The sequence below is a fragment of the Pipistrellus hanaki genome (genome assembly GCF_964339955.1).
Source record: "Pipistrellus hanaki genome assembly, chromosome: 12".
Classification (NCBI taxonomy): Eukaryota; Metazoa; Chordata; class Mammalia; order Chiroptera; family Vespertilionidae; genus Pipistrellus; species Pipistrellus hanaki.
In genome coordinates this window covers 17,794,007-17,820,530 of record NC_140514.1, presented here as the reverse complement: position 1 = coordinate 17,820,530, position 26,524 = coordinate 17,794,007, and the positions used below count along the sequence as shown (strand labels likewise).

Here is a 26,524-nt window from a genome sequence, read left to right as displayed (position 1 = left end):
AATTGTAACAGAAGCCTTTGGAATATGGAAATAAAAACCACTGGGGAGCCATTTTAATTCAGCCTGTTTAATATGTTCCATGGACAGCAGGCGGAAGGAAAAGACACTTTAGAAAATTGTGCTGATTTCTTACAAAGATGGGATCAAAAATGCCTCATTAACATACAGGAAGAAGCACTTACTTCTCCATAAATTCCTCTCTAAAGGGAGCACATCTTAGATACAGTTCTTTCAATTGTCATTGTAATAAAATATGCCCTCATGTAAAAGCAAATTAAAATTCCTTAATGGCACTCTCCATTTTTGCACCCGCCAAGTAGATTCTTATTACTATAAATAAAATCACTCACTTGTTTTAGGAAGTCTCTTCTAATGCCACTACCATTAGAAGGAAAATTGGGCCTGAAAAACTAATTAGAATATTCCATCTACTACTCTGGAAGTCATTTATTTGATACTTTCAGCCAGGTAGCTTCCACCAAAATGAAGTGCTTCAGTATAATCTGGGTTTAAAACACATAACCCGAAAGACAAATTATATATATATATATATGCTCCCCCTACACACACACACACACACACACACACACACACACAGCCATGCCTTGTCGGTTTTTCCATAGAATTAGTCACAGAAACATTCAGGCTTGTCCAATTATAATGTGCAGAAGTCATAGGTAAGAACAGAAAAATAAGCACTAACTCCTGGGATTTGAGTTTTGAGGACTTAAAAAACATAAGCATTTATTGATGGCCAAAATATCATGCAAGTAGAACCTACAGAGAGAGAACTTTAGCTTGAGCCAAAGTGTCCTTCCAAAAAGGATGGCCAAAATGAAATTTCCCAAGATGTTTTATCTGTTTTCATTGAATGAAAGGTATAATGCCTGAGATCCTGGATGATTTAAGACTTTCATATATTGCATTAACTAACTCCCAGGCAATATTTCAGGAAAAGACTCACTCAAATAAAGTTTAGAATTAACTTCATAAAATATTTCTACTATATTTGGTAAACTAGATATATATACTTTGTCTAAGCATAGATAGTAGAAATGTTTGACTAAATGTCAAGCAATAATAATATATAGAATGAACTATGTATAGAGATAAATATTAGTCAGTCACACACATTTGCAGAAATTCGTGTTGGAATTATCGAGAAATATTCCCAATGCCGCATTTCTTTGGGATGCACCAATTTTTTATCAGTGGCTGCCTGCCACTGTCATCAGATCTGCCTGGATTTCTTTCTGCTGATATTCCTCTTGCTTTCATTATTCATCTGGTCTCTTATTCTGTGTTTGTCTTTGTCTGTTTCCTTCACAGCCCTGTTATTGAATGAGCTTGGTAAGCATTTCATTTCTTGCATTTCCTTTCCATTGTTAGAGGTTAATTTCCATTTCTGTCAGGTGATACAATAGCTTTCTGACTTTTATGTCTGTTGACTTACTGGCAAAATTGTGGTTTAGACCCATTGGCCTCGTTTTTGTTAAGGTCAGATTTATATTCCAGTTTTAGTTTAACCTTTTGAAAAATCAGTCATTTCCTAGGCATGCACAGAATTAAATGTGTGCACTGAATCCTATCATCTTAAAAGAATGATTAGTGATTAAGTCATGAACAAATGTTTTCATATTTTTCTTAATTGTAAATATAATTTGGCCAGTTTTTACCCCTTGGATGGGTTGTCAAACAGTCTGATATCACTGATATTTGTTATTTAGAGTGTGGCTTAAATAAATTGTAACATTTATTTATTTTTTTCTTTTTTAGGTGGCTTCACGATAACAGGTATGAATTTTTAAAGTCTAATGACATCAAATTTTACTTTTTACTGTCTGTTTTCACCATATATTGTATGCATTTTTTTTAAAATCATTTGTCATTTTTACTTTCTTTTAATGAAGGAAAATGCCTGTATGGTAAGATAATTTTTTAATGTTCCTCATTTTCTTCAAATACCCTTAAAATCCAAACCAAAACCTCATCTTATGTAACCTGTATATTAACACTTAGCTGTGGCACATGGTGTGTTCTTGCTGATTTTAGACATTCAACATTTTCCACACTAACAACGTGCGTGTTGTATTCATTTACACGCAAATTTAAAACATCCTATAATTGTTCACATTTTGACCCTGGTCAGTTTACAAATGTCCACCTAGCCCTGACGATGTGCAGTGTCTCCTGCTAGATGTTCCAAAATGTACCAGAGTAACTAAGACAAGGAAACATAGGAGTTGACATCTAAGACTTCTCCACAGCCCAAGCTCAGGATATCAATACTAACTAATATTCTGTTGGGAGAAGACCCATCCCATCATCCCACCACACCAATATGGACAAATTCTTCTCTGGGGACTTAAGTTTTATTAACACTTATAATTTAATGAGTAATATTTCTACCACTAGAAGTGCATTACAAAATGCTCTACAAAAACTGAAAATGCCAGTCAAAAAGTATAAAACCCTTAAATTCAGAATGGTACCAGCCTATGTGGACAGCATTAGTTAGCATGACTCTAAAACTATTTTCTTGTATATGGAAGTAAGGTATTTCCTTACAGCATTGCCACTTTTTATCCTTAATATTTCCTCACCCTTTTAAAATCACCTATGCAGATTTAGAGGAAGATAAATATCAAACATCTAATATAGTGTGTAGATATTAGTATTCTCATTTTTTTCCTGAAATCAGATAGCTGAACAACAACAAAAATAATTAAGGATATATTGCCAAATATTTTAATGTTGAAAATGCTGTTGGGGAAGTCAGGGTTAACTTCAACCATTGTTAGTGTAAACTCATGATTCAGTAGCTCCAACATGATTCTGTCCAAAGTGGAAATTTCTGAGTATGAGCAATTTCACATGGACTCTTACTCTCCTCTGCCTCTCAGACAAAACATTTAATGACACAATGATTCATAGACTCTCAGAGACATAGAAATTGAAAAGGATAAAAATGTTAAACAGGACAAGTGCTGGTAGAGGATTTGTTAAATCTGACTCATCTGAAGCTCTCCCAGGTCAAGTCTCCCAGTTCTGCACTGCCATGCATGCTGTTTTTAAATCCAAGTTCAGGAATTTCCATTTCTTTTTAAAGTTTTTTATCTTCTTTTCCTCGTTCACCATTTTAATTCCTTGAAGTCTTCCCGGAAATATTCTGTTTCTGTCACTCAGTATGTTAATTATCCTGGTGAGATTTGAGGAAGATAGAATTTGGGCAAAGGTGAGCTTCTTTGAAGTAATTTTTTTTTTTAAGTCAACCAATGTAGAAATACTATAGTACCCAGCAGCACCTTCAGCCCTATGCGGACTGATAATGAGACCCGAACTAAAAATCTCTGGCTGTAGGACAAATGCCTTATTAAAATGCATTGAGGTGTTTGGGTATCTATTTCCTTGAACATTGAATGTGTCAGGATTTTGCTTTGAGGGTCTTCCTTCCGTATCACTTGAAACATCTTCTCTTTTACTATCGAGGTAATTGGATCCCAGTTTCTTTTCTCAGAAACTATTCCTATAAAGCTCTCGAATGTCTGTGAAGTTATGTCCGATATTTGCTGTCTTGGACACATCTTGCATCCAAGAGAGCAGAATCACTTCTGAAGGTTTCTATTATTTCATGTATTAAATCAAGTCCTTTCTTATTTCTGAAACTTTCATCTGACACAGCAGTTTTTGTGTTGACACTACCTCTTCCCAAGACTTGAAATTGATGGTATTAGAATGAGAGAAAGTTCCAGAACTTTGTGGGAATCTCTTCATTGGCCTCTCACTTTACATGACCCTTCTCCAGAACTCGGCTGGAATGCCTGGGATCTGCTCTACAGATGCTCCTGGGGAACGTTCTGAGACTTTTGTCTCCACAGTCTAAAGCAGCTTTAAGTCCCAAGGAGTTCTTCTTTGAAGTGTGTTGGAGGTTTTGAAGGCAAGGCTTTGAGGTATAGGGGTAATGGAGAGAAATTAATCTAGCCTTTTGGGTTTTTTAAAGATTTTTTAATTGATTTTTAGAAAGAAAGACAGAAACATCAATGTGAAAGCTAACATCAGTTGCCTCTTGCACACCCTCAGTTGGGCATCAAGCCTGCAACCTAAGCATTTGCCCTGACTAAGAATCACACCAGCAACCTTTTGGTGCATGTGGTCTGATAATGAGACCTGAACTAAAAATCTTTCTGACTGTAGGACAAATGCCTTATTAAAATGCATTGAGGTGTTTGGATATCTATTTTCTTGAACATTGAATGTGTAAGAATTTTGCTTTGAGGGTCTTTCTTCCATATCACTTGAAACATCTTCTCTTTTAGTATCTAGGTAATTGGATCCCAGTTTCTTTTCTCAGAAACTGTTCCTTTAAAGCTCTCAAGTGTCTGTGCAGTTATGTCAAATCTCATGCACCCAATCAACTGAGCTACACTGGCCAGGGCTAGCCTTTGGATTTTGCCTGCAGCGTTTATGTGTCTTGTGTAGCTGAATGTGAAAATATCAATTTGAAGCAGGATATATAGAAATTTAAAAAATTGTTTGGTGCACAGCCCAGCACCTATATTTCAGAGTTCTCATTACTTAGTGGTGGCCATTAAGTCCTAGAGGTACTTCTGGAATTTGTAAGTATTTACCTATTGCTCCTAGAGCTTGCCTCTTTGAAAGGCTCTTTTTGGACCTATGAGCTCATAAAACCCTATTCATTATAGCTCATTAGAGTTTGTAAAGTAATTCTTGTTTATTATATCATTTAATCCTCAACCTTATGGAGGAAGATGTTATTGTTCTCACATATAGGAGAGGAAATGAGGATGCAAAGAGATTGATCCATCTACCCCACATCATCCAGTCAGGACTCAGGGCCAAGCCCTCTGACTTAAGTCCAAGGCCATGTGATGAGTATTCCGATCCCAGCAGTTTTATTGCCTTTCTCCTGACCACTTCATTCCTTCCTGCATCGTCATCTCTTTTCAATTCAAAGCCCAGCTGTTTCATAGATGCCATCAGCATGAATGCTAGTCATATGAAAAACCAGGGGGACCCCAAAAAGAGGGTCCACATAGTTGGGATATTTTTAATAAAATGGAGCATTCTGGCTCAGTTTGGAGAAAAGAGAGTCGTGTCTGATGCCTCAAACAGGCAGCGGCAGAGTTCCTTAATTAATTCAAAGTATATAACAGTCAGTATACCTCCTTTAAAAGTTAGTCTTCCAATCACAGTATGCTCATCATGTAATAGACTAAATTAGGCACATGGAAGGAAGCCACACTATGAAAATTCTGACAGTTAAAAACTTCAGAGTAACAAACCCCCTTCAAGTTCAGTTTTATTTTAAAGTTGGAAAGAAAAAAAAAAAAAGTCTCCTAGAAGATAAGTGCTTAGTCAAATTTAGACAGCAAGCATATAATAAAGTTGAAACCAAATCCTCAATCTCATGATTCCGAGATCAGGTCTGGGTAGCTCATACTAGAAGCCAATAGCAAAATCGGGAGTTTGATGAAAACCCTAGGCCTAGGGAATCCAAACAGTTGCTATGACCATGGTATACCTTACAAAGACAACACTCTCCCATTCACAATTTCCAGGAAATATGTAACGTTTTCCCAAATGTTATGTTACTTGACCCTCAAATAAACTTGTGACATAGACATAGCAGGTAACTATTGTTCCTGCTCCACACGTGAAAAAGCTGGGGAAATGGCCTACTCTGGGCTATGTCATTGGCACCAGTAGGAAAACCAGGCTACCTTTCATCACACCAAGTGCTTTCCATTGTTTCATGATGCCTCTGGAGGAAGAAACGTAGAGGACGTGAATATCCCATTTCAGAAACCTGCAGGATTCTGGCTGCTCCCCCTCCTGTGGCATGTGTGGTTCATTCACATGATCTGGTTTGGCTTATAGAACACTTGCTCTATTCACCTCTCACTTCTGCAACCTACATCGGAGCCACCTATGAGCCCTCAGTCCTCTAACATTGCTTGTGATGTGTGCATCTCAGTGTGATGTTCAGCTTACTAATTCTACAGAGCTCTACTCGCAAACCTATGCAATGCTTCCTGCTGACTTTCTGCCTGTCCTTTTGCTAGGCCAACCTGTCTTCAGGAAAGTTCATGCTAGAGAACATCCGATTCCCTCTACTGTAATCACCATTACAGGTACTCGTTTCATCATGCTCCTAGAAAACCAGTGTAATTAATTTGAAGTAACTGCCTTCAAATGTTCTTCAGGTCTTTAGACATTAAAGTGACCCAGGTTAGCCCCTGTCCCCTCTAAACTATTGCTAAACAATGCAGTGGCTCTCTGTACTGGGGGTGATGGCAGATCAGCAGCAACAATACATGACACAGGACTGGAGGTGTGCATGGTAGAGGAATTAGCATGGACCATTAGAGGGGATTGATCCCGATGGCCTCTCCCTCTCATGTTTCAATATATCCTATATTTCTTGCAAATCTTGCTTCTCAAGCATGGGCCTTTCATTCCAAGTATAATGAAGTCTCTTTGAAGGCAAGCCGTATTTCTTCCCAGAGCCCGCCTTTCCTGCCTTCAGCCAACACGATGTGAGCCATATGTGCACAGATGATAGCCCATCTGTGTGGTTTCTCCAGAGGGGAACATTGGCAGGGTGACTGGAGGATCCCACAACTACCCCAGATCTCCCTAGGTTCAGAGCCTACAAACCATCTCCTTGACCTACAGCTCTGGATGAGGACACGGATATTCACTCTTTTGTATCACCACAACCCCTCGCTGGCTATGGCAGTAGAAACAGTAACACCTTCTTTATCCCCACTTCCCACATCCCTACTCAATGATCTTGATACCGAGCCCTGACTGCAAAATTGTTCCAGAATGTTCCTCGTGGAAACAAAATTACAAAGTCTCCTCAGGCTCTTACCAGAGAGGCCAGCACTGAACACTGTCAAGAGCTCTCGGCTCTCAGGCTTTCAGCATAGAGATCTGAGTCAAAGATTAAAATAGCCTGGAGCCAACTGTCCCACCATTGGATTTGTATCCCTTTCCAAATTTGAGGTTGTTTGTTAAGATTAAAAATGGCAAATACCTTAAGAAGAATCAACAGTGGCTCCTCAGGCACAGATCTGTGGGTGGTATTGTTTTCTAATAGGGGTCCCTCTCAACCCTTCAGGGTTCACAGTGACGCTGCTGCGTCAAAATACAGCCTGAGCCCGAAAGCAGCAGCAGCACTTGTGCATCCCTCTGCTCTGTCCAGATCCCACGGACCCACTAGCTTCTGTTGCTTACTGTCCACAAAACCAAGTACTCAGGAGAAGGAAGGTTCCCCTACTCCTGATTTTATCACAGGATTGTTTTATGTCCTATCAATGCTGATTTTAATAGTGGCTATTAATTATACATTTTATCTTTTAAGTTGGGTTGGTTGTTTAAGACCATGATGTTATATGATGTTATGTGATTTATTATCAGCTTGTTAATAAGATATGAGTTTGAAAAGTACACATGTATATAAATATATATATATATATATATATATATATATATATACACACAGAGAGAGAGAGAAAATCAATTTTCTCACTCTGCATAAGTAAGGAAATGAAACTGACTTGACACAGTAAATGGGCTGCATTTGATCTACCACTCAAAGTGAAAAGGAAACGAACGTAATAGATAATTTAAAAATGCTGTTAAACTATTTCTCTTTAATTTTTTTTTAAAAGAGGACACTTTTTAAAAAGAAAAAAAAATTGCTATCTTCTTTGCCAGTGTCAAAAATTTGCACCATAAATACTAATTGATCAGTATCATTATAGAGCAATAATAGGACTTACCCAGCTGCCCTTTCTCAGTAACATATAAGTAGAGGGAGATCTTACCCGTTCGTGACATTTAGCCAATGAAATTAGCCCTGATCCTTCCAAGACACTGAGCCTTTGGGCTTTGACTTCTCTTTGCCTGGAATGCCCCTCCTTACCTTACCACCTCCTAAGCCATCTTTCCACCACCTTCACCTGACAAGCTTCTATACGTGCTTCAAAGCCAATTTCAAATACCTCCCTTGTCCTGAAGCCTTCCCAGACTCCTCCAGGCACAGTGAGCTGCTTCTCCACCTGGTCCCTCAGCCCTTACCTTGCACTACAGCAAATTGTCCCACCCACATGCCTAGCATCCCACTAGACTAGCGGTTGGCAAACTCATTAGTCAACAGAGCGGCAAACCTCAGTTTATGAGCCGTATGTGGCTGGTGGCTGGAGAGCCGCAGTTTGTTGACCCCTGCACTAGACCATGGGTCCTGGGAAAGGGGGGAGGAGGTTTGAGTGTGCTCACACATTGTGAAAGCACAATAACAGGTGTTAAATGAACAAATCATCTTTACATACAAAGAACAAATAAGAGGCTTTTCTAACAGTGCATTGGAGAGTCTCACCACAAATATTTATTGAGGACCTACTACATTTTATACATTGTAAGGGGGGTTGTGGTCACAGTTCGAAGAGCAATGAGACATTCTATCTCACTAAGTTTACATGCTGGGTATTTATATATAAAGACAACAATTTTTTTAAAAAAAATATTAGCAAGATTTGTGCTCAATATACACAACAAATATAATGGAATTAATATAAAGTTGGGATGGTCATTCCTAAGTAGGTCAATCAGGATATTTCATGCAAGAAGAGGTGGGGTTTTGAAAGATAAGTTAGGCTTAGCTGGGTGGAAATGGGGAAGCTTTTCCAAATGAGTGGACAATAGCTTAAAAGTGTGGCATTAAATTCAAGTCAGGTTTGGAGCAAGAGTAGGAAATAACAGAAACAAGCTTCCTTGCATTCCGATAGGTTTGTATGAATCTGTTCAGAGAGTATTTCCTAAATTTTGTTTGTTCTCCTACCTCCTTTACAATATTTGCCTTTATAACATACCAACTATACTCTCATTTACTTAATGTAATAGTTTGAAATTGCCTCATGTTTGTGCTTCACTAAATTTGTTTTTAAAACAATATTTTAAACAAAATTGTCACTAACACTAATGGAAAGCTAGTATCATTTATCATTAGTAGAAAATAAGGTTAAGGAAAGTTAAGATTGGGAAAAAAGTTATTAAATTCTAACTAAATACAGTCACATGCTCTTTGCCTGAGGACTGTTTTCTTTCTTAAATGTTAAAAACCCAAATGTCAGAAACTTAGTTACAAATATAATAGCAACAAACTAAGCATTTCTTCTTGATCAGGACTTGAAGGATGATTAAAAAGGGAATAACCTTTTCACTCACTGTGTGATTCAATTTCATTTCCTACCGTGTCCATTTATTTAGTACCACACTCCACATCATTTCATTTTGTGCAATGCAGCATCAAACAATGCCTTCAAATCACCCTTCTTTTGTAATTTTTTTCTGTTACTTGAATCCCATTAAAATTACCTTGAATCCCATTAGAAGCAACTTACCATTTATAAGTGAACTTCAGAAAAGGGGGAGGAATAATAAATATTATTCCCCAATAGCTTTGCAATTCAAATAAAAATTCACATTCTAGTAGTTCTTCTGAAAAAAAAAATTCTAACTTGAAGGCATGCATGTTCAGCCAAGGTTTTGAACAAAAATATTAATATAACCTGCTGCTATGAAAACTACCAACAACATTATCCTATGTTCAAGGATCAGATGCAGTAGAAATCAAAACATGATTGATTTTGTACACGAAGTAAATTAGACATCACATATTTCAGCCCCCTCTTCCCCTCCCCCTGCCCTTGACTACACACACATAATTTCAAGGACAAGTCTTAGGCATGCCAATGAGAACCCTTTGCCTTCTCTTGGGTCATAACTTCCCAAGTCTACTTTTAAAAAGATGACCATTTTTACAGTTAAAATGAATCTCCCTGCACCTCTCCTTTGCATCTGCTGACATCCAGAAGCAGTCTCTGGCCCGTCCAAAAATCCCTTCTTTTTAGTCTTTATCCCATATCTTCAGGGCCCTGTCATCACTGGGGATAGGAAAGCAGATTCTGAAATAGCCTTTTAGAAAGACTCTACTGAGTGCATACTAAAGAATTAATTGATATGCCGCATTCTGCTTTGGGCTCTCGTTGGTGTTGACTCGTGGTGTGTATAAAATGCTAGTGGTGCCTCTAGCTCATCCGCTCTGTGCCCTAAGCAGCGAACAACTGGCCTAGGAACCAATTGTTGCAACATTTGCTAGAGTATCACATGGAACCATCACATGAGGGTCCCTCAGCAGAGGGAAGCCATGGAGGGAATGGAGGGTATGGACTCTTGCAGAAGCTGATGCCTAAAGGCAAAAGATAGGGAGCCGGGCTACAAGTCCCTCATCTACAGACTCCTCCCACAGGCAGTGTGCCTGGATCATCATTCTAAAGATGAGCGCATCAGGGCTGATGTCTTTCTGGAACACGGATGCTGCTTCCCTGGAGATGAGGGTTCTTCCACTAGACTCTGAGGGGACGTGTGCTGCCTTGCTGCAGCCTCCTGGGCCTCAAGGAGAAAGGGGCTGGTGATGATAGGAATAGTGTTTGACCTTCAGACGTGCATGGCCTTTTCCGTCTGGGGTTTATCCTAATGACCTTAAAGCGGAGAGGAGCCAACTGTGAGCTTCCCCTCATTAGTGGGCCCTCCAGTCCAGTAACATTTTCTCAGCAGCCCCCTAGCCTCCCTGGGGTATGAGCTGCTGGTGGCTCTGGAAATAATCATGCTGATGTGGTTGGTGAGTCGCTTTAACTCCCCAGAGGCCTCACCTTCGCCCTCCCTGTTTACTCTAAGAGTAACATGGTCAAGGTCTTCCTAGCACATTTCAGCTTTGCACCAAAGAGAGGAAGCCCTGAAGCAGGCATCTTACAGAAACATGGGATGGATGTTTTGCTTCCTAATTTGCAACAGGAGGTTCTTGGCAAGTGAGAGGCGAAGGTCAGAATTTCCCTTCCATCGTTTCTTTGGCCCTGGGGTATTTTTGTTGCTTCTAGAACGTGGAGAGAAAGAGGCCAGATTCCTTTATCCCTGGAGTCACTCTCACTCTTTTCATTATGTTTCCTTTTGGTCATGTGATAAAGGAATGTGTATCAAGAGCCAGATGAGCGAGTGTCACCGGGGACAGCAGAGCAATTCCCATAACGTAGACAACGTGCAGGCAGAGTTTGTCAGTGATGTGTCCCCGTGTGGTTTTTCCTGGCCTGCACTTTCACATGTGCTTAGGTTGTGGGGCTTTGTCATCTCTTGCTGTCATAGTGGTAGGCTGCCTGACCTACTTAGCATTTGTCTACTGCTCCCCTCCAGCCTTATGGTCTCACCAATGGGATTTTTAGTAGGTCATTAGGGCTTCCTTCCTTCTCCGTTTCCTGACCCAGAGAGTTTCAAATAAAACTGAGCGCAATGCTCACTTTCTTGCCCTTCCCTTTCACAGAGGAATGTGACGACAAACAGCCGCTGACCAGCAAAGAGGAAGAGGAGAGGCGCATTGCGGAAATGGGGCGCCCCATCCTGGGAGAACACACCAAGCTGGAAGTGATCATCGAGGAATCCTATGAATTCAAGGTATGCTCACCCACACTGCCCACCCAGGAGGCCAGGGCCATCCTACTAATATCAAAGCTTTATACGTCAGATCTACCTGGAAAGAGAGGCAGATGTAATTTCGTGAACTTGCTCACTGAGAGGCCTTCACCGCGGAATTGGAATTAGATGGTTAGAAGGGAATGAGGATTTCTAGGAACCAAACAGCATCAGAACCAGGCCTCCGTGGGTGCATCTGTCAAAGGGTCAGAGGTGGCCCAAAGGCAGGGGTTTGTCTGCGAAAGCAGCAAGGAAGAAGCAAAGGTGGATTCCAGAAAAGCATTATGCGTGGCGGAAACCAAGGTCTATTTGAAAAAGCTAATAAATCTGGAAGAAAAGCAATCACACCAAAATTTAGGTGGCTTTTGTTAGGTACTGAAAATTATAGGGAGATGGTAAGCTCTCCCGATGGAACATCCCATCCACCAGCACCCATGTATGGTTAGTTATCCTCTTAAGATCCCAGGACATTTTAGCATACTCAACATACTGAAGGTATAAGTCTGTGACCAGAGAGTTCATAATTGTGCTGATATAATCTAATTCTAAGATCAGTGCTTTCTAGGCAGACCCTGACCATCAGAGCTCACCTGTTGTTTGATCTGGAGCATGACTGGTGCACACAAGCTCCCTTTAAGTCCAGGGTACAGATATCTCAGACCATCCATTTCCATAGACCAGTCATGTTCAACCTGACTGTTCTCTAGATGATGGCAATGATTTTGCAGAAATTAAACAACAAACCTTAGAGTGAGCTTAGGACTTTGAGGTGCAAGTTCCCAGCTGCTCCCTCTGCCCTTAGCCCACCTCCCATCCCGGCTCACTCGCATTGCCCTAACATCTGAGAAGACTCTAGCAGAGCCATGCCTGAGATCATGCAAAAGAGCAGCCTCCCTCTGGCTTTCCAGAACTGAAAATCCAGAGCCAGCAGAATTTTCCATTCCCAGCTGCTCCCTCTGCCCTTAGCCCACCTCCCATCCCGGCTCACTCGCATTGCCCTAACATCTGAGAAGACTCTAGCAGAGCCATGCCTGAGATCATGCAAAAGAGCAGCCTCCCTCTGGCTTTCCAGAACTGAAAATCCAGAGCCAGCAGAATTTTCTCCACTTGTTTTTCTTTTTTTAAATTTATTTACTTTTTTATTGATTTCAGAGAGGAACAGAGAGAGAGAAAGACATCAATGATGGGAGAAAATCATTGATTGGCTGCCTCCTGCACACCCCCCACTGGGGATCAAGCCTGCAGCCTGGGCATGTCTCCTGCCTGGGAATCAAACCATGACCTCCTTGTTCATAGGTCGACTGTCAACCGCTGAGCCAAGCCAGCTGGACTCCACTTGTTTTGAAAAGCAGACTCTGCTCCTGTTGGGAAACCAGAATGAGGGCTCCAAAGGGGAGAACAAAGCCACCAACTTAGAAGCCTCAGTGTTTTATCTGGATTTGTTGTCATTGTGGCCTCTTTTCCTTCAGCTGAGCAAATAGGGGTAAATTCTAAGATCAGTGCTTTCTAGGCAGACCCTGATCATCAGAGCTCACCTGTTGTTTGATCTGGAGCATGACTGGTGTACACAAGCTCCCTTTAAGTCCAGGGTACAGATATCTCAGACCATCCGTTTCCATAGACCAGTCATGTTCAACCTGACTCTTCTTTATGCACGTTCTTTTATGTGGAAGTAGAGGGTCTGGTGCCACTTGCTGCAGCAAAGACCCTCTGGCTTGGCATTTATTGTCTCCCACCCCTCCCCAGTCACTGATGGGGAACTGGGTATCATCTCCCTTATACCACACAACCCCCAACCTTCCCCTTCCATGTACCAAGGCAAGGAAGAGCAATCACAGTGCCTTCCTGTAGGAAGTGTTGGGTTGGGTTCTGTAAGGTAGTCTTTCAGAGAGCAATGCTCTCTTGAGTCCAAAGCTCTAATAACCACCCTAATGACCTGTGCATCTAAGAGTCCTCCAAGTCTGTTTACATAAATCTAGTTGTTTGGGGTACTTATCTTCCTGGAATAGCTTCCATAGGCTATTTCCTTACTCCTGTCTCCTCAGAGTTCATCAGTACAGTGACTGTTATCAGTGAAGGGTAACTAGGGGACATTTTTCTCAAGTGCTCTCAAGTATTCATTTTGATATCCTATTATCCCCTTAAGAAATTTCTTTTTATAGACCATGGCTATTTTCAAGAAGTTGTTTAAATGTCTCAGAACTTCATGGAAGTCCAAAATCTGGGTGACACCTTACAGTATCCCCCTCTACTTTGCTCACTGGGTTCTTGTTTACTTGTGACTGAGGGCTTGACTTTCCTAAGACCCATTGCTAAAGGTGAGGTTATAGCAGTCGCTTACAAGGCTAGGGCAATGCAGAGTTCATCACGGACATATAGGAAATCTCTAGGTAAGCATAGGTGGCACTACCCCAAGTTCAAGTGTCTGAACTTCAGATTCATCTTATTCCTTCAGTATCCTCCCATAGGTCAAAGGAGGACACATTCAAATTAAGTTCTAGGAAGAACCCAAGCTATCCCATAGTCCCCCAGGGTTAACATAAACTAAAAGTTTATAATCTATCCTGAGTATTACATATTTATAAGTTTTAAGTTTATTCTAAAAACTAAGTTCTTTAGAGATATTTCTTGAGGCATGTCTGCATTCAACTGTTAGACCAGTTTATCTGTTCAACTGTTTATCTTCAGGTGATAAACATGAAATTCTCTGGCAAGACCTTCCCCAAGTTTCCATTGCATTTAGGAAAAATCAAGGTCATTTCTTATTTCATTCTACACAGAACTCTGAATTGGCATCAACCAAGACACTCAGAGTGCTTGATGAGATGAGGATGAGTTGAGAGAGAAAAGCCAGATGCTTGCCATGCACTTAAGTTGTGGTGGCCAAGAGCAGTGATGGCTATAGCTACTATCTGGAGCACAAGGCCTGAGGTCACCACCTAAGGACAAACAAGCTAGCAAAACAAGCGATCCAGAGTGGGCCAGTTGGAGATGGGCCCTTATCTCAGTATTTCAAGTCAGTTCAAAAGACGCTGGTTGAACTAACACACTTGACATTTTGATTTAGCTTTGGTCTCTAGAGAGGCCCCTTGGATTATGGTTTGTTTGTTAGTTTGTTTGTTTTTACCCCCATTTAGCTGATACTGTGCTCTCTCTCTCAAACTGTAGTCAATTCATGTACACTGCATTATATGTGTACAGAGTTTGACCTAAGACAATAATATATGTTTCAGCCTCTTTGCAATTAGTGGGAATTTGAGGATGCTCTGGCAGTAAGTGTGTGTAGGTAGACTAGTCGAGGTGGTGGTCCCTCTGGAAGAGCAGCCTTGTGTACTGGACCTGACCCTTCTCCCTTTAGGGGCTGTGATGTGGTAGTGCTTTGAGTGTGTCTGCTTACTTAGTATTCTTGCAAATGCTTGTCTGCTCCTGTTGTTACCTTAAGTGACAATTAGAGAGCTGCAAAGTGCTAATTGTAAAAACCCAGTGCTTTAAAAAGGTGGAAAGTAAAATAAGAGGTTCCGTGTTAGTAAAGCAGAGAGGAATCAAGGTAAATAGCAATGTGCCCTATACTCTACGCATTACCTCCTCTTGTCATATTTTCACCAGGAGTAGGATGAGAGTGAATTCTCTGACAGCCACCAGGGTGACAAAATCAGGAGCCAGAGAAAAATCCATTTATGGATGGTCATTCAGCAGCAGTTTTGAGCTCCTGCTGTCTGGTTGCAATGTATTGATAAACAAAAGTACAATAACGGTTTCTAGGCTTATAATCTACCTGCCAATACCGGTATTCACAGATATGTAACTGCTGAGCAGGACATAGGTGGATTCAGTTGCAGACGGCACACTACAGATAAAGCCAGTCGAGAAACAAGTTCATGAAGCATCTAGGGAAAGAGGGATGGGCTTTTGCAACATCTGCTATTCTGAATGCTGGGACCATTCCTCATTGACCACTTAATACAGTGAAGGAGGCATTTGCTATAAAGAACAAGCTTCCTTTTCAGCCTGTTTCCAAGTAAGGACTATATGCCAGTTTGCATAATCATAACGGTGTTTGATGTCAATACTGTTGTTCCGAGCCTAACATCTGCTACCCTTTATATAACTCTGGGGTTTCAACATCATCAAGGTCTTAGCTCTTCCAAGGCCTTAACTAACCCAGCAGCTATTATCGTATCCTTTTCAACCTTTCTAGAGCACCGTGGACAAACTCATTAAGAAGACAAACCTCGCCCTGGTGGTCGGCACGAACAGCTGGAGAGAGCAGTTTATTGAAGCGATCACTGTCAGTGCTGGTGAGTGCCTCTCTCTGCATGTTATAAATTCTAATGACCAGACTGCGCTTGCTTTCTCTACTGTGACCACCGGTCTATGGCAAAGCACCAAAGCACCTCCGTGCTGAGAATGGAAAGAGAAATGAATGTGCTGGTAGCATACAGGCACATTTGGGGGACCAATTTCGACTTTCTAGGTGAAGCAAATGTCCTCCGACATGACAGTCTTCTTCCTCCGGAAATAGGCCTGATAAATGTAGAGCCTTTTGGGTCTCTCAGGTAGCCAATCACCAAGCTACTAATTTTGTCTGGAAAATTCCCTGAAAGCAGAAGTGGCCAAGTGAAGGTCACAAAGGAAATAGCAAGATCCTAGGTGGGCCAGGCTGACGTGACCTCACTTCCCCTCCGCCGTCTGCGTCATTTTACACTCTTCTCACCCACGCCTCGCCAGTAAGTGTCTGTACCGGCTCTAGACGGGCAAATAGAATCGCATTCTCTTTCTTCCTGTATAAGCAAAGTGCAGGGTTTTATTTAGGAAAACCCTGCAAAATGAATTGTTCTTGCAAACTCAAGGAGCCAGAGACCTGAGGGACCTAAATATAGAAAGAAGCGTCTCTTTCCTGGGTTGTCACGCCCTGTCGTGTGTGCTTGTATAGAGACAGAGAAAAGTCCCTCTCACAGACTCTAAAAGCATCAGTGGGACTTTTCCCCCCAGTTCTGCTCCAGCTCCACTGGAGTTTTTCTCTTTAAAGATCCCTGCAGGTTGCCCTAACTGGTTTGGCTCAGTGGATAGAGTGTCTGCCTGGGGACTCAAGGGTCCCAGGTACCATTCTGGTCAAGGGCATGTACCTTGGCTGTGGACACATCCCCAGTAGGGGGTGTGCAGGAGGCAGCTGATTGATGTTTCTCTCTCATCGATGTTTCTAACTCTCTCCCATTCCCTTCCTCTCTGTTAAAAAAAAAAAAAAAAATTTAAAAAAAAGATCCCCTAAGGCTCAGCCTCAGCTTCTGCTGTTACAGTTCATGAACAAAGCTGGGGTTTTCTAAATAGTAATCCCCAAACTGTAAAACATGTGAATTGCATCCCCAGCAGCTAAAGATATTTGTGCCTGTTTATTATTAGTGAGTGTTGTATAGAATCACACTTTGGTTTCTTGCGATTGAGTGTACAGTGGAGACTTAGGAATATTAAATGGTGAGTAATTGCTTCGGAGAGTAGAATTGGAATTTACAAGTAAACTCTGATAGGTGGAGGGGGAACCTCCTTGGCATTTGGGCTTCGGTAACAAAATGCCACAGACTGGGTGGCTCATCAACAACAGACATTATTTCTCACGGTTTTGGAAGCTGGGAAACCCCAGATCAAGGTACTGGCAGGGTTGGTGTCTGGTGAGAACCCTCTTTCTGGTTCATAAACAGCTGTCTTCTCTCCATGTGTCCGCACAGGGGGCAAGGGGTAAGGAAGCTCTGGAATCTCCTTTACGAGGGCATTAATCCCATTCATGAGGGATTTGCCTTCTTTCAAAGCCTTTACCTCCAAATGCCATCATGTTGGGAAGTAGGTTTAGCATAGGAATCTGGGTGGGACACATCAGTGCAGTCTATAGCACTCCCTCATGCTGTCTTATGCTTTCCATAAATCTAAGATTAGTATCCGAGGCACGAGCTATACCCTCTCTTCACAGAGAGAAAAAACTAAAAGGACAAAGGGAACTTGAATAAGACACTGTTGGCGAGGCTAATGGTAGAAGATGCAAAAAAATAACCAAATTATTTTACTGTGCACTTTGACACATCAGAATTGAAATATTAAAAGCAACCAAAGTCTTAATGCACCATTCCTAATAGTTTCCAGGTTTCCTTTGGCTGAAGCTATAGGAGCATCTGTATAATGGTCACGTGTAGGACATAATCCATTTGTTATTCTTTATGTCAATCATTGTTCTTGGTGAGAGGGATATGACAGTGAATGAAACAGACAGATACCCCTGCCCTAATGGAGCTTACATGCTAATGGAGGATACAGCAAATAAGTAAAATATGTATGTCATGTAGGATATTGTTCATGACAACAATAAGGCTATTGAGAGAGACAGGAAGTGTGTGTCTGAGCTGCATTGGACAGTGGCCAGGAAGACGCTGTAATAGACACATCAAGGCCAGATTTGTTTTTCTAGTACTGGAGTGCTTTTGTGTTGGTTCATTCACACGTTCTTCTGTAACTCTCCGGGACCAGGGTAAACATTTTATGACCACTCTGTGGCAACGGAAAAGGGTTGATTTAAACAGTGAAAGACAGTACTGCAAACACGGCCCAAGTTGTGTATTTATTTGATCCTGCTCAGAGTAAGGTATACAAAAAAACAACCATAAAGATGCTACACTTCCTTATTTTAAAAGGGGAAGATTTTGGTTTGCAAACATTTTTATATATTAGGTTGAATTAAGTCCTCTCAAAAATCCCACAAAAGAGGAGTTAAGAGGATTCTGACCTCTAGAGGAGGCATCTGAGCCTCAGCTAGGCAGTACTGCTTTGCCACATAACTCAGAGCCCAGATCCACTAGCTACTCGTCCAATGTGCTACCCACTGCCCCTAAGAGAGAGAACTTTCAAAGTGAGGAAATTGCTCCCACCTCCATCTCATTGACGCTAGTCTTGCCACTTCTCCTGGTGCCACTCTCGGGATGGGACTAACCTGCCCAGCTCCTTTTGTCGTAGGCACCTCTCACCGGCACCAGACAGGTTACCCGTCAGCCCTGAGTCAGTGGGAGAGGCCTGTCCCCAGCCTGGGTCCTTGTCTTCTCATGTAAATGAATTTATACGAGAGACTTTGACTGTAATGTGAAAAGCCAGTTTATTAAAGCTATTAAAGCATGCGCCTTTATTGAAAAGGCAAAGCAAGCAAGCAAACTTATACATCTGGCTTCTGAAGTGCAGATGGGCTCTCAGCTAATCTGAAGATCAGGTTAGGTGGGGGTCTGAGGCATCCTATACCCTCCTGACTATATGGTTAAAAATTCCTCTGCTGCCTATGTTGATACAGATTCTCAAGATCCCCCCACCAGTTTTTTTGTTTGTTTGTTTGTTTGTTGTTGTTGTTTTTTAACTTTGTTGTGGACTTCCCAGAATTTATGAGAAGCCCCTGCCAACTATGTCATGCCATGCCTTGAGACCACTGGCTTCTCTGCTTAGGGAGTAAACCTGCCTTTTCCTTCCCCCTTTACCTTCCCCCTGTCTGCATTCTCTCATTAGGGACATTTTTTGTAATCATTTGCTCTCCTGTTCTTGGCTGGAGGAGATAATGGCAGGTTAGTCCCAAGCTGGCTGCAAGTTGCTCACACACACTGTTTGGCCTTATTCTAACATTCCTGACTCAGTTTCCCTATTCCTCCTGCCCCGGAATCCTATAACACTTTGGAGAAATGCTAATGAATGAAATGTAAGTGTTCTTATCCAACATATTGAGTTTTTATGTTCTTAAAGGACTGCTGGAGAGTGAGACAAAATTGCTTAGAAACTTGCAGGTTGCGGGGTAAATTGACCTGATTTACAATTTTGAGACCGAATATCAGAAAAGCAAACCCGTATTTTATAGGCACTCAATTACCTGAATGGCTGTTAGAAAGCCCGGTGTTTGTCTTTAGGATGAAATGTAAGCATCTAAAGAATGTTAATTTTCTTAGGCTGTCAAGTGGACTATAAAATTGGCAAAGCGGCATTTATTAAAAACAGACTTTGATTGGATTTAAGATTTCATGGCTAAATAGTGGCGAATCAGAGAGATTTGCCTTATTAAAAATATTGAATTGCTTTTCAGTGGCTCTACTGAGAGCGTTTCCCTATGCAATTTTCTGTGCAAAATTAAGTCTATATATCTTGCTACACAAAAATAATAATTGTGTAAGTAGGAGTTTGCCTCTGTTCCTCACTGATTATATTTAAACTAGTTTCAAGGTAGACCCCTGGCAGTCTTTTTCCTTTTCCTTCTTCCCCTGCATTTCATAGCTCAGGAGCTGGGCCTCCTATGACCATCCTGTGTCTGTGAACCAAGTTCTTATTGTTCCATGTTTGAAGACTTAAAGGATTTATGAGGCTCCAGAGATTAGGGAGGGATTAAGCAGTCAGGGCCCAGTGGTTCTCCCATCATTTCCTGCTGGTGTTCGCAGGAGCAGCAGCTGCCGCCGTTACCTGGCTGTCAGAAACTGTCAAGGCAGTCCAGCATCCCCATCAGGTTGGCTGACGATGTGTCGGCAGAGAGATGGATGTATAGTGTGCCTTTCCCAGTGCCTCCTTCTTCCTGGTGTCTCTGCCAGGAAAGAATGGAGGGTTGGCTTGAAGGAATAGTGTACCAGCTAGGGTCCAAGGGAGCACCGGTATGACCAGGAGAAGGGCAAACATCAGCTGGGTAAAGAGAACCAGATGCCGCCGAAACTGGTTTGTCTTAGTGGATAGAGCATAGGCCTGCGGAGTGAAAGGTCCCGGGTTCAATTCTGGTCAAGGGCATGTACCTGAGTTGCGGGCACGTCCCCATTAGGGGACGTGAAAGAGACAGCAGATCGATGATTCTCTCTCATCTATGTTTCTAATTCTCTATCTCTCTCCCTTCCTCTCTGTAAAAAAAGCAATTAAATAAATAAATAAATAAATAAATAAATAAATAAATAAATAATAAAAATAAAAAAAGAGAACCAGATGCCAATGCCAATCCCACAGCTACCGCATGGCTGTGCTTCACCACAGCCTCGGGCTGCGGGGAGGTGAGCGGGAGGGCCATGGCGAGCCCGGCTCAGAGGCAGATGTGGGTTTGCGGCCCAGACCTCCAGAAACCCACTGGGGGACTCTGGGCAGCTTACCTCACCTCTAGATCTCAGTTCCCGCAGCAGAAGGTGGAGACCACTGCTCCTCACTCATGGGGTTGCTGTAAGGATTAATCAGTCACGAGGGCTGTCTGTACTTTTGCAGACCACACTTGGCTGTTGGGAGGCAGATCATACTGAAGATCCTAAAATAAGACATAAGCACCTGTGTGTAAATGAAATCAAGTTCATTTCATTACTAAAGTTTCTAAAAGACTGGAGACATTGCTTGTCTGTTTAGTTTTATAGTATTACACATATGATTTTATATCTAAGAAAATGGAGGTTCAGGAAAACAATGTAACTTGCTCACAAGGTAACGCTGGTCAATGGCAGTGCAGGATCCAGATCAGCCCTGGATTCACTCCAATGAGAGGAGAATGTCATTACTGAGGAGACACTCATCATATCATGTGTCAACCCTGGGTCCTAGGAAAATACCTTTTAAACAATTACAAAATAATCCTGCTGGGTCAGGTTTGACAGGGTCTCCACGTGACTGTAGGACAGAGTATGGGGGGTCATAGAGATTGGGAGTTTTCATTCTGCCCCATTTCCTTTGTGTCTATAAAGATTCCTGTATACACATGCATGCATGTTTGTGTGCAAACACACATGGACACACAAACACATGGGTGCACACAGGCACACACATAGATATGCTAGACACATGGAAATGGCGATATGCACATACATGTAACTTGTATGGCATGCATGGCAGGCATCTTTATTCATTTGAATAGCTGAGTTGCAGCATGAAATGGGAAGGTTTTAACTTCAATATTTAAGTCTCTTAAAGCCTCGTGCAGAGTCCCTCAGGGCAGTGATTTTAAATGTTTTTCATCTCATGGCACATAAACTAATTACTGAAATTCTGCAGCACGTGAAAAATGTATTTTTGCCAATCTATGACAAAAAAAGTAGGTATGATTTTGATTCATTCACACCAAATGGCTATTGCCGCATGTTCTTATTTGGGAATCTAAGGGAAAAGAGGTCAGTGTCCCTGACTAAGTAGTCAAGTATTGCATGTTTTAACAATTCTTGCAGCACACCGATTACAACCGCTGCCTTAGGAGAATGCCCGTGAGTTCCATTCAGCACAAGGAAAGAGTGTGTTTGCCTGGGCACATTCACAGGCTTCTCCTGCCTGGTAATTTGTGCCATTCTCTCAGAAAGCCAGCCAACTGCCCTCTGTTAACTGATAACCTTAAGTCTATACCACAGAGGGTTTTTCTGCAATTCTTTTACTTTTGACAAAGATTTTACATGTCTTTCTAGTGTTTATCGGTATTGTCACAATGAAGGAACATTCAAAAGTGGCAAAAAAAAAAAGAAGAAGAAGAAGCTTTTTGTAGTCTTGGTTCTTACCAACTGTATAACCTTGGCAAAGTATTAAATCTTTCTGAATTTTGGCTTTATCATCAGTAGAAGGAGAAAGTTGGACTAAGCGAGTTCTAAAACATTGTCCAACATTAGAATGTAGGGGCTCTTTTCTGCAGCATCCCTGATGGCATTGCACTCCATGGACCACATAATTTTGGAAATGGGAAGGTACTAAATTTGGCAAACCGCCTACCTGGCTTGCTTAAATTAAATATTCAGCACAATAACAGCATACAGCCGTATCTATTCTCCTAGAAAGAAAGGAATGAGAGAATAGGCTCCAAATATAGGCTCCAAGTGCAGCCTAGGAAATATAGTCAATAATCCTATATAATAAAAGACTAATATGCAAATCGACCAAATGGTGGAATGACCGGTCGCTATGACGCACACTGACCACCAGGGGCAGATGCTCAACACAGGAGCTTCCCCCTGGTGGTCAATGCACTCCCGCTGGGGGAGTGCTGCTCAGCCAGAAGCCAGGCTCGTGGCTAGTGAGTGCATCGACAGTGGTGTAAGCCTCTCCCACCTCCTCTGCAGTGCTAAAGATTTCTGACTGACTGCTAAGCCATCAGTTGGACATTACCCAAGGGCTCCCAGACTGTGAGAGTGCTCAGGGTTGGGCTGAAGTAACCCCTCCCCTGAGTGCACGGATTTTGTGCACTGGGCTTCTAGTATAAAATAATAGTAAATGTAAACTGTAATTGAAAAAACATTATTTTAAAGTGTAGCCTTCAAGAAACTGAGATGATGACTTTGAAAGGGCCTGTTTTCTTCCTGCCTTGTGACTGGAGCTCAGAAACACCCGTGGAACCCTCTACAATAAAAAGGCAGACATTCAACACTAGGCCAGGCCAGAAGGTGCAGCTGCCTGTCCTCCCTCACTGTGCTTCACAGTGGTTACCATCAAGCACCTTACTTCAGCTAAATAAGAGTGAAGGACATGGTCCCCCCTGCCCACCAAACAAAGATGGAAACTAGTTCTGTCACCAGTCTTTCATTCATGCATGCTCTGTGGAGTAATAAGTGCTCTCAATTAAATTGAATTATTTAATAGCAAAAGCTGTCAACCCTAGGGTGCCCCCCAATAACAATTCACTGGAAAGTACTGTTACCCTGAAGACTGATCCACACCATAATCCTAATTAAGACATAATAAAGATGGCATCTCACAAGAGCTCCCAGGATTGCCATGCAAGCTGGTCAAAGCAGGTATCTTTCTAGCATCTCCTCTGTAACTGATCATCATTACTGAGAAGATACCCTCATCACTGAACATGTCACCCCCCGGGTGATCGGAAAACCCCATTTAAGCAATTAAGAGAATAATCCTGCTGGGTCAAGTTTAAGAGCCTCAGTGCGACTACAGGAGAGTCAAAATAAAAGGTGGGGAGAGAGGGTGTTGGAGATTGGAGTTTTATTGTGCTGTTTCCTGCGTGACTATAATAATTATTAATTTTCCTTTCCTGAAAATCATAAGCTGACTGAGGTTTTGTGAAAAAGTGATCTGGCTTCATAAAAAATAGTAATTATAACTGCCTTAAAGTCTTTCAAAAGCCTGTAATATGAAGTTGGGGCTCACTTTATGCTTAAATAAGGGTAACCATTGATAGCTGGTACTTTCTATACATTTTTTCTGTTCTTCACAGCTATACCCTGAGGTCAGTAGTTTTGTCCTAAGTTTACAATTAAGAACCCTGGTGCCCAATGCGGTTAATTAGTGTCAAACAACTAGCAAACGCTGAATACGAAAGTCCACCGAGTCCAAAAGCAAGCAAGCTTTTAGCGCAACCCTCGGTGTCACTCCCGTCAACTTCACTTCAGGTCTTACGTGGCCAGTTTGGAGTGAGTTAAAGCAGACAAAAGGGACAAAGTTGATGAGTCTTTCACTCAGCTTACACACGGGGAAGCTAGAAATGAGTGTGCAAGCATTGCACAGAGATACAGAAGGACCAGGGGGAACTCCAATCATGGAAAGTAGACAGGTTCAGCCGCTGCATTTCCTACAAAGTCCAAGTTTAATCCCATCACGAGGAACCCAGAGGGACTTCCAAATTGTTTTCGTGATCTTAGAACTGCATTTATATCTGCTGCTAAAAAATATGTCAGGCCTTCCGAAGCAAAACTGAATCGATGCCCATCCTTTCCTCTGAGCCCCTGCTTTTTCCCCTGTGGAACGATTAGTTATTCCGGGAGGTTTTCATGCTTAGAATCACTAGATGCTTCAACTAATAAGAGTAGGCATTATTTTAAACTTTAAACAGGAGATGTGAGAAATACCGCTGTCCTCCAACTTACTTCTCATCCCTTTTTTCAACATATGGCTACAATGGTCACTTTTTTTGTAATAGTGCTTTAATATGGATGGCAAATAAATCATTTAATGTAAAAAATATATATATATATGTGAAGCATCCATCTTGTATAAAAACTGCTGTTTGAAATGTTAACCCTGCTATTTGGTTTCTGTAGATGCTTGTTTGCTTAAATAATAAGGAAAATAAGACTACTCCCACTTCAGAGAGGCCATTAAACCTTTCCCGGACGAAGTTATCAGTGCTGGCGCCAGGCCAGCACTTTGGTTGAGGTCTCAAGGCCCCAGCACATAGGGGCTCTTTAAGAACTTGCAAAGGGGGCCAGAAACACCCCATATTTGGGAGACAAAGAAGGCAAAAACATATAAATAGGGAAAGTTCCTCCATGTTAGGGCCCAGAATTTGAGAGATTTTCCTCTGGACCCTTGTGGCGTAAAAACTGTAACTCTAAGTTAGGGGTGTCGAACTCAATCAGAGAAGGGGCCAAAATCTAAAATCCAGCCTAAATCGCGGGCCGAATGGTTTACTGAACAGTCATAAACTGACAATGTCATAAACTGACAGCGGAGTGCAGTGATGACAGCGTGGTGCGGGCCACATTGCAAGGCCTGTTGAGCTGGATTTGGCCCGCGGGCCTTGTGTTTGACACATGTGCTCTAAGTATTGTTCGGTTCTTCTCCCGTTTTCTGTAACATATATTCTAGGCCAGTGGTCGGCAAACTCATTAGTCAACAGAGCCCAATATCAATAGTACAACGACTAAAATTTCTTTTGAGAGCCAAATTTTTTAAACTTAAACTTCTTCTAACACCACTTCTTCAAAATAGACTCACCCAGGCCATAGTATTTTGTAGAAGAGCCACACTCAAGGGGCCAAAGAGCCACATGTGGCTCGTGAGCCGCAGTTTGCCCACCACTATACTAGGCCCGTACTGGTAGGGAGGCAACACAAATCTGGGACGCCTATCCACTTAAAAATGTGACTGGTAGCAGGATGCTGTGTAGGATCAGGTAGCTTCATCTCCCAGCTCCAGAACAGGCAGGCCTGCTCCCCAGGGGTGGGAGCTCAGAGGGCAGGAGGAAGAATCAATTATTTCCTGGCCCGTGGGTATGCTTTCGTTGGTATTTCTGAAAAAGAATATTGGCTTGTAGGGCTGTTTTTCTCTGAAATTGCTTATTACACAATCTGGAGGAAAACACTGTGTTGGAAGGCTCCAGAATGATTCAGCACTCTCATTTAAGCCCAAAGTCACGTCCCTAATGCGGCTTTTGTCTGGAGAGGCGGCAGCTCAGCTCTGCAAACAATAAGCCATCACAGGACCCAGGAGTTCTTTTGTGGGCAAGGCTGCTGCCATACAGTTCGCGTGGTGAACACAGTTGAACACAGTTTTAGTTGCTGCTTACTAATCAATGCACCAGGCCTGGGGGGGGCTTCACCCCCCTAGTGGGAGCCTTTGTACCCGGCTTTTAGAGGAGGAAACATTTCAGCATAATCCTAAGAGGCGGAAAGAGGAAAAAACTTAGCCACTGTGTACCCATGCGCGAGCACACACACACACAAACACACACGCACGCATGCGTGCACAAGCACACACACATCCCAAAGGCAGAGAAAAAAATTGTCAGAGTGACTTGCATCATTAATTCTCACTGTTCACAGCCTGCTCCCTCGATAAAGACCTCATCATTCCGGTCCCTGCAATCAGGGCTTTGACACACACTCCCCACCCCCTGCCTCTCTTTTACTTTGCCTGTGTCTGGTCACATCCAGCTGGTCTTGAAACCTGTGAGAGCATCTTAGCCCAGAATCCCAGCACAGGGCTGAGAAGGAGCTTACAGATCAGCCATTCCAGCTCTCTTGGCTGCGGTGAACAAGGATCTGAGCCCAACGAGGGAAAGGTCATCCAAGGTCACGTAGAGGCTGTTGTAGAATCTCAGGTTCTTGCTAGAGCACACAGCATTGCTCTCCTCCTTATCTTGGAGTTCCCATTAGTGACACCAGTGCCTTCGCCCTTATTCCCATGCTGTTACCTAAGGACCCCAGGGCTTCTTGAAGATGTGATGCTTCAGGATGAGGCAAAGCCAAGACCAACATTTCCCTGGGCCAGAAATGTAAAAGCATCGAATGGAGTGGCCCTG

At 42.2% G+C, this 26,524-nt stretch overlaps 1 protein-coding gene across 7 annotated transcripts in view; it reads left to right on the top strand.

The window, feature by feature from the left end:
• Positions 1 to 26,524, top strand: part of SLC8A1 (solute carrier family 8 member A1) — a 306,592-nt gene that overhangs the window by 224,630 nt on the left and 55,438 nt on the right. For 2 of the 7 annotated variants that reach the window (XM_084901479.1, XM_084901482.1), the window contains exons 4-7: positions 1,330 to 1,350; positions 1,777 to 1,794; positions 11,402 to 11,532; positions 15,749 to 15,848. In XM_084901479.1, the coding sequence (XP_084757605.1) occupies positions 1,330 to 1,350; positions 1,777 to 1,794; positions 11,402 to 11,532; positions 15,749 to 15,848 (270 nt within the window). Of the gene's footprint in view, positions 1 to 1,329; positions 1,385 to 1,776; positions 1,795 to 6,083; positions 6,153 to 11,401; positions 11,533 to 15,748; positions 15,849 to 26,524 lie in introns of all 7 variants that reach the window. The other 5 variants (XM_084901481.1, XM_084901483.1, XM_084901478.1 and 2 more) reach the window with 4 other exon arrangements.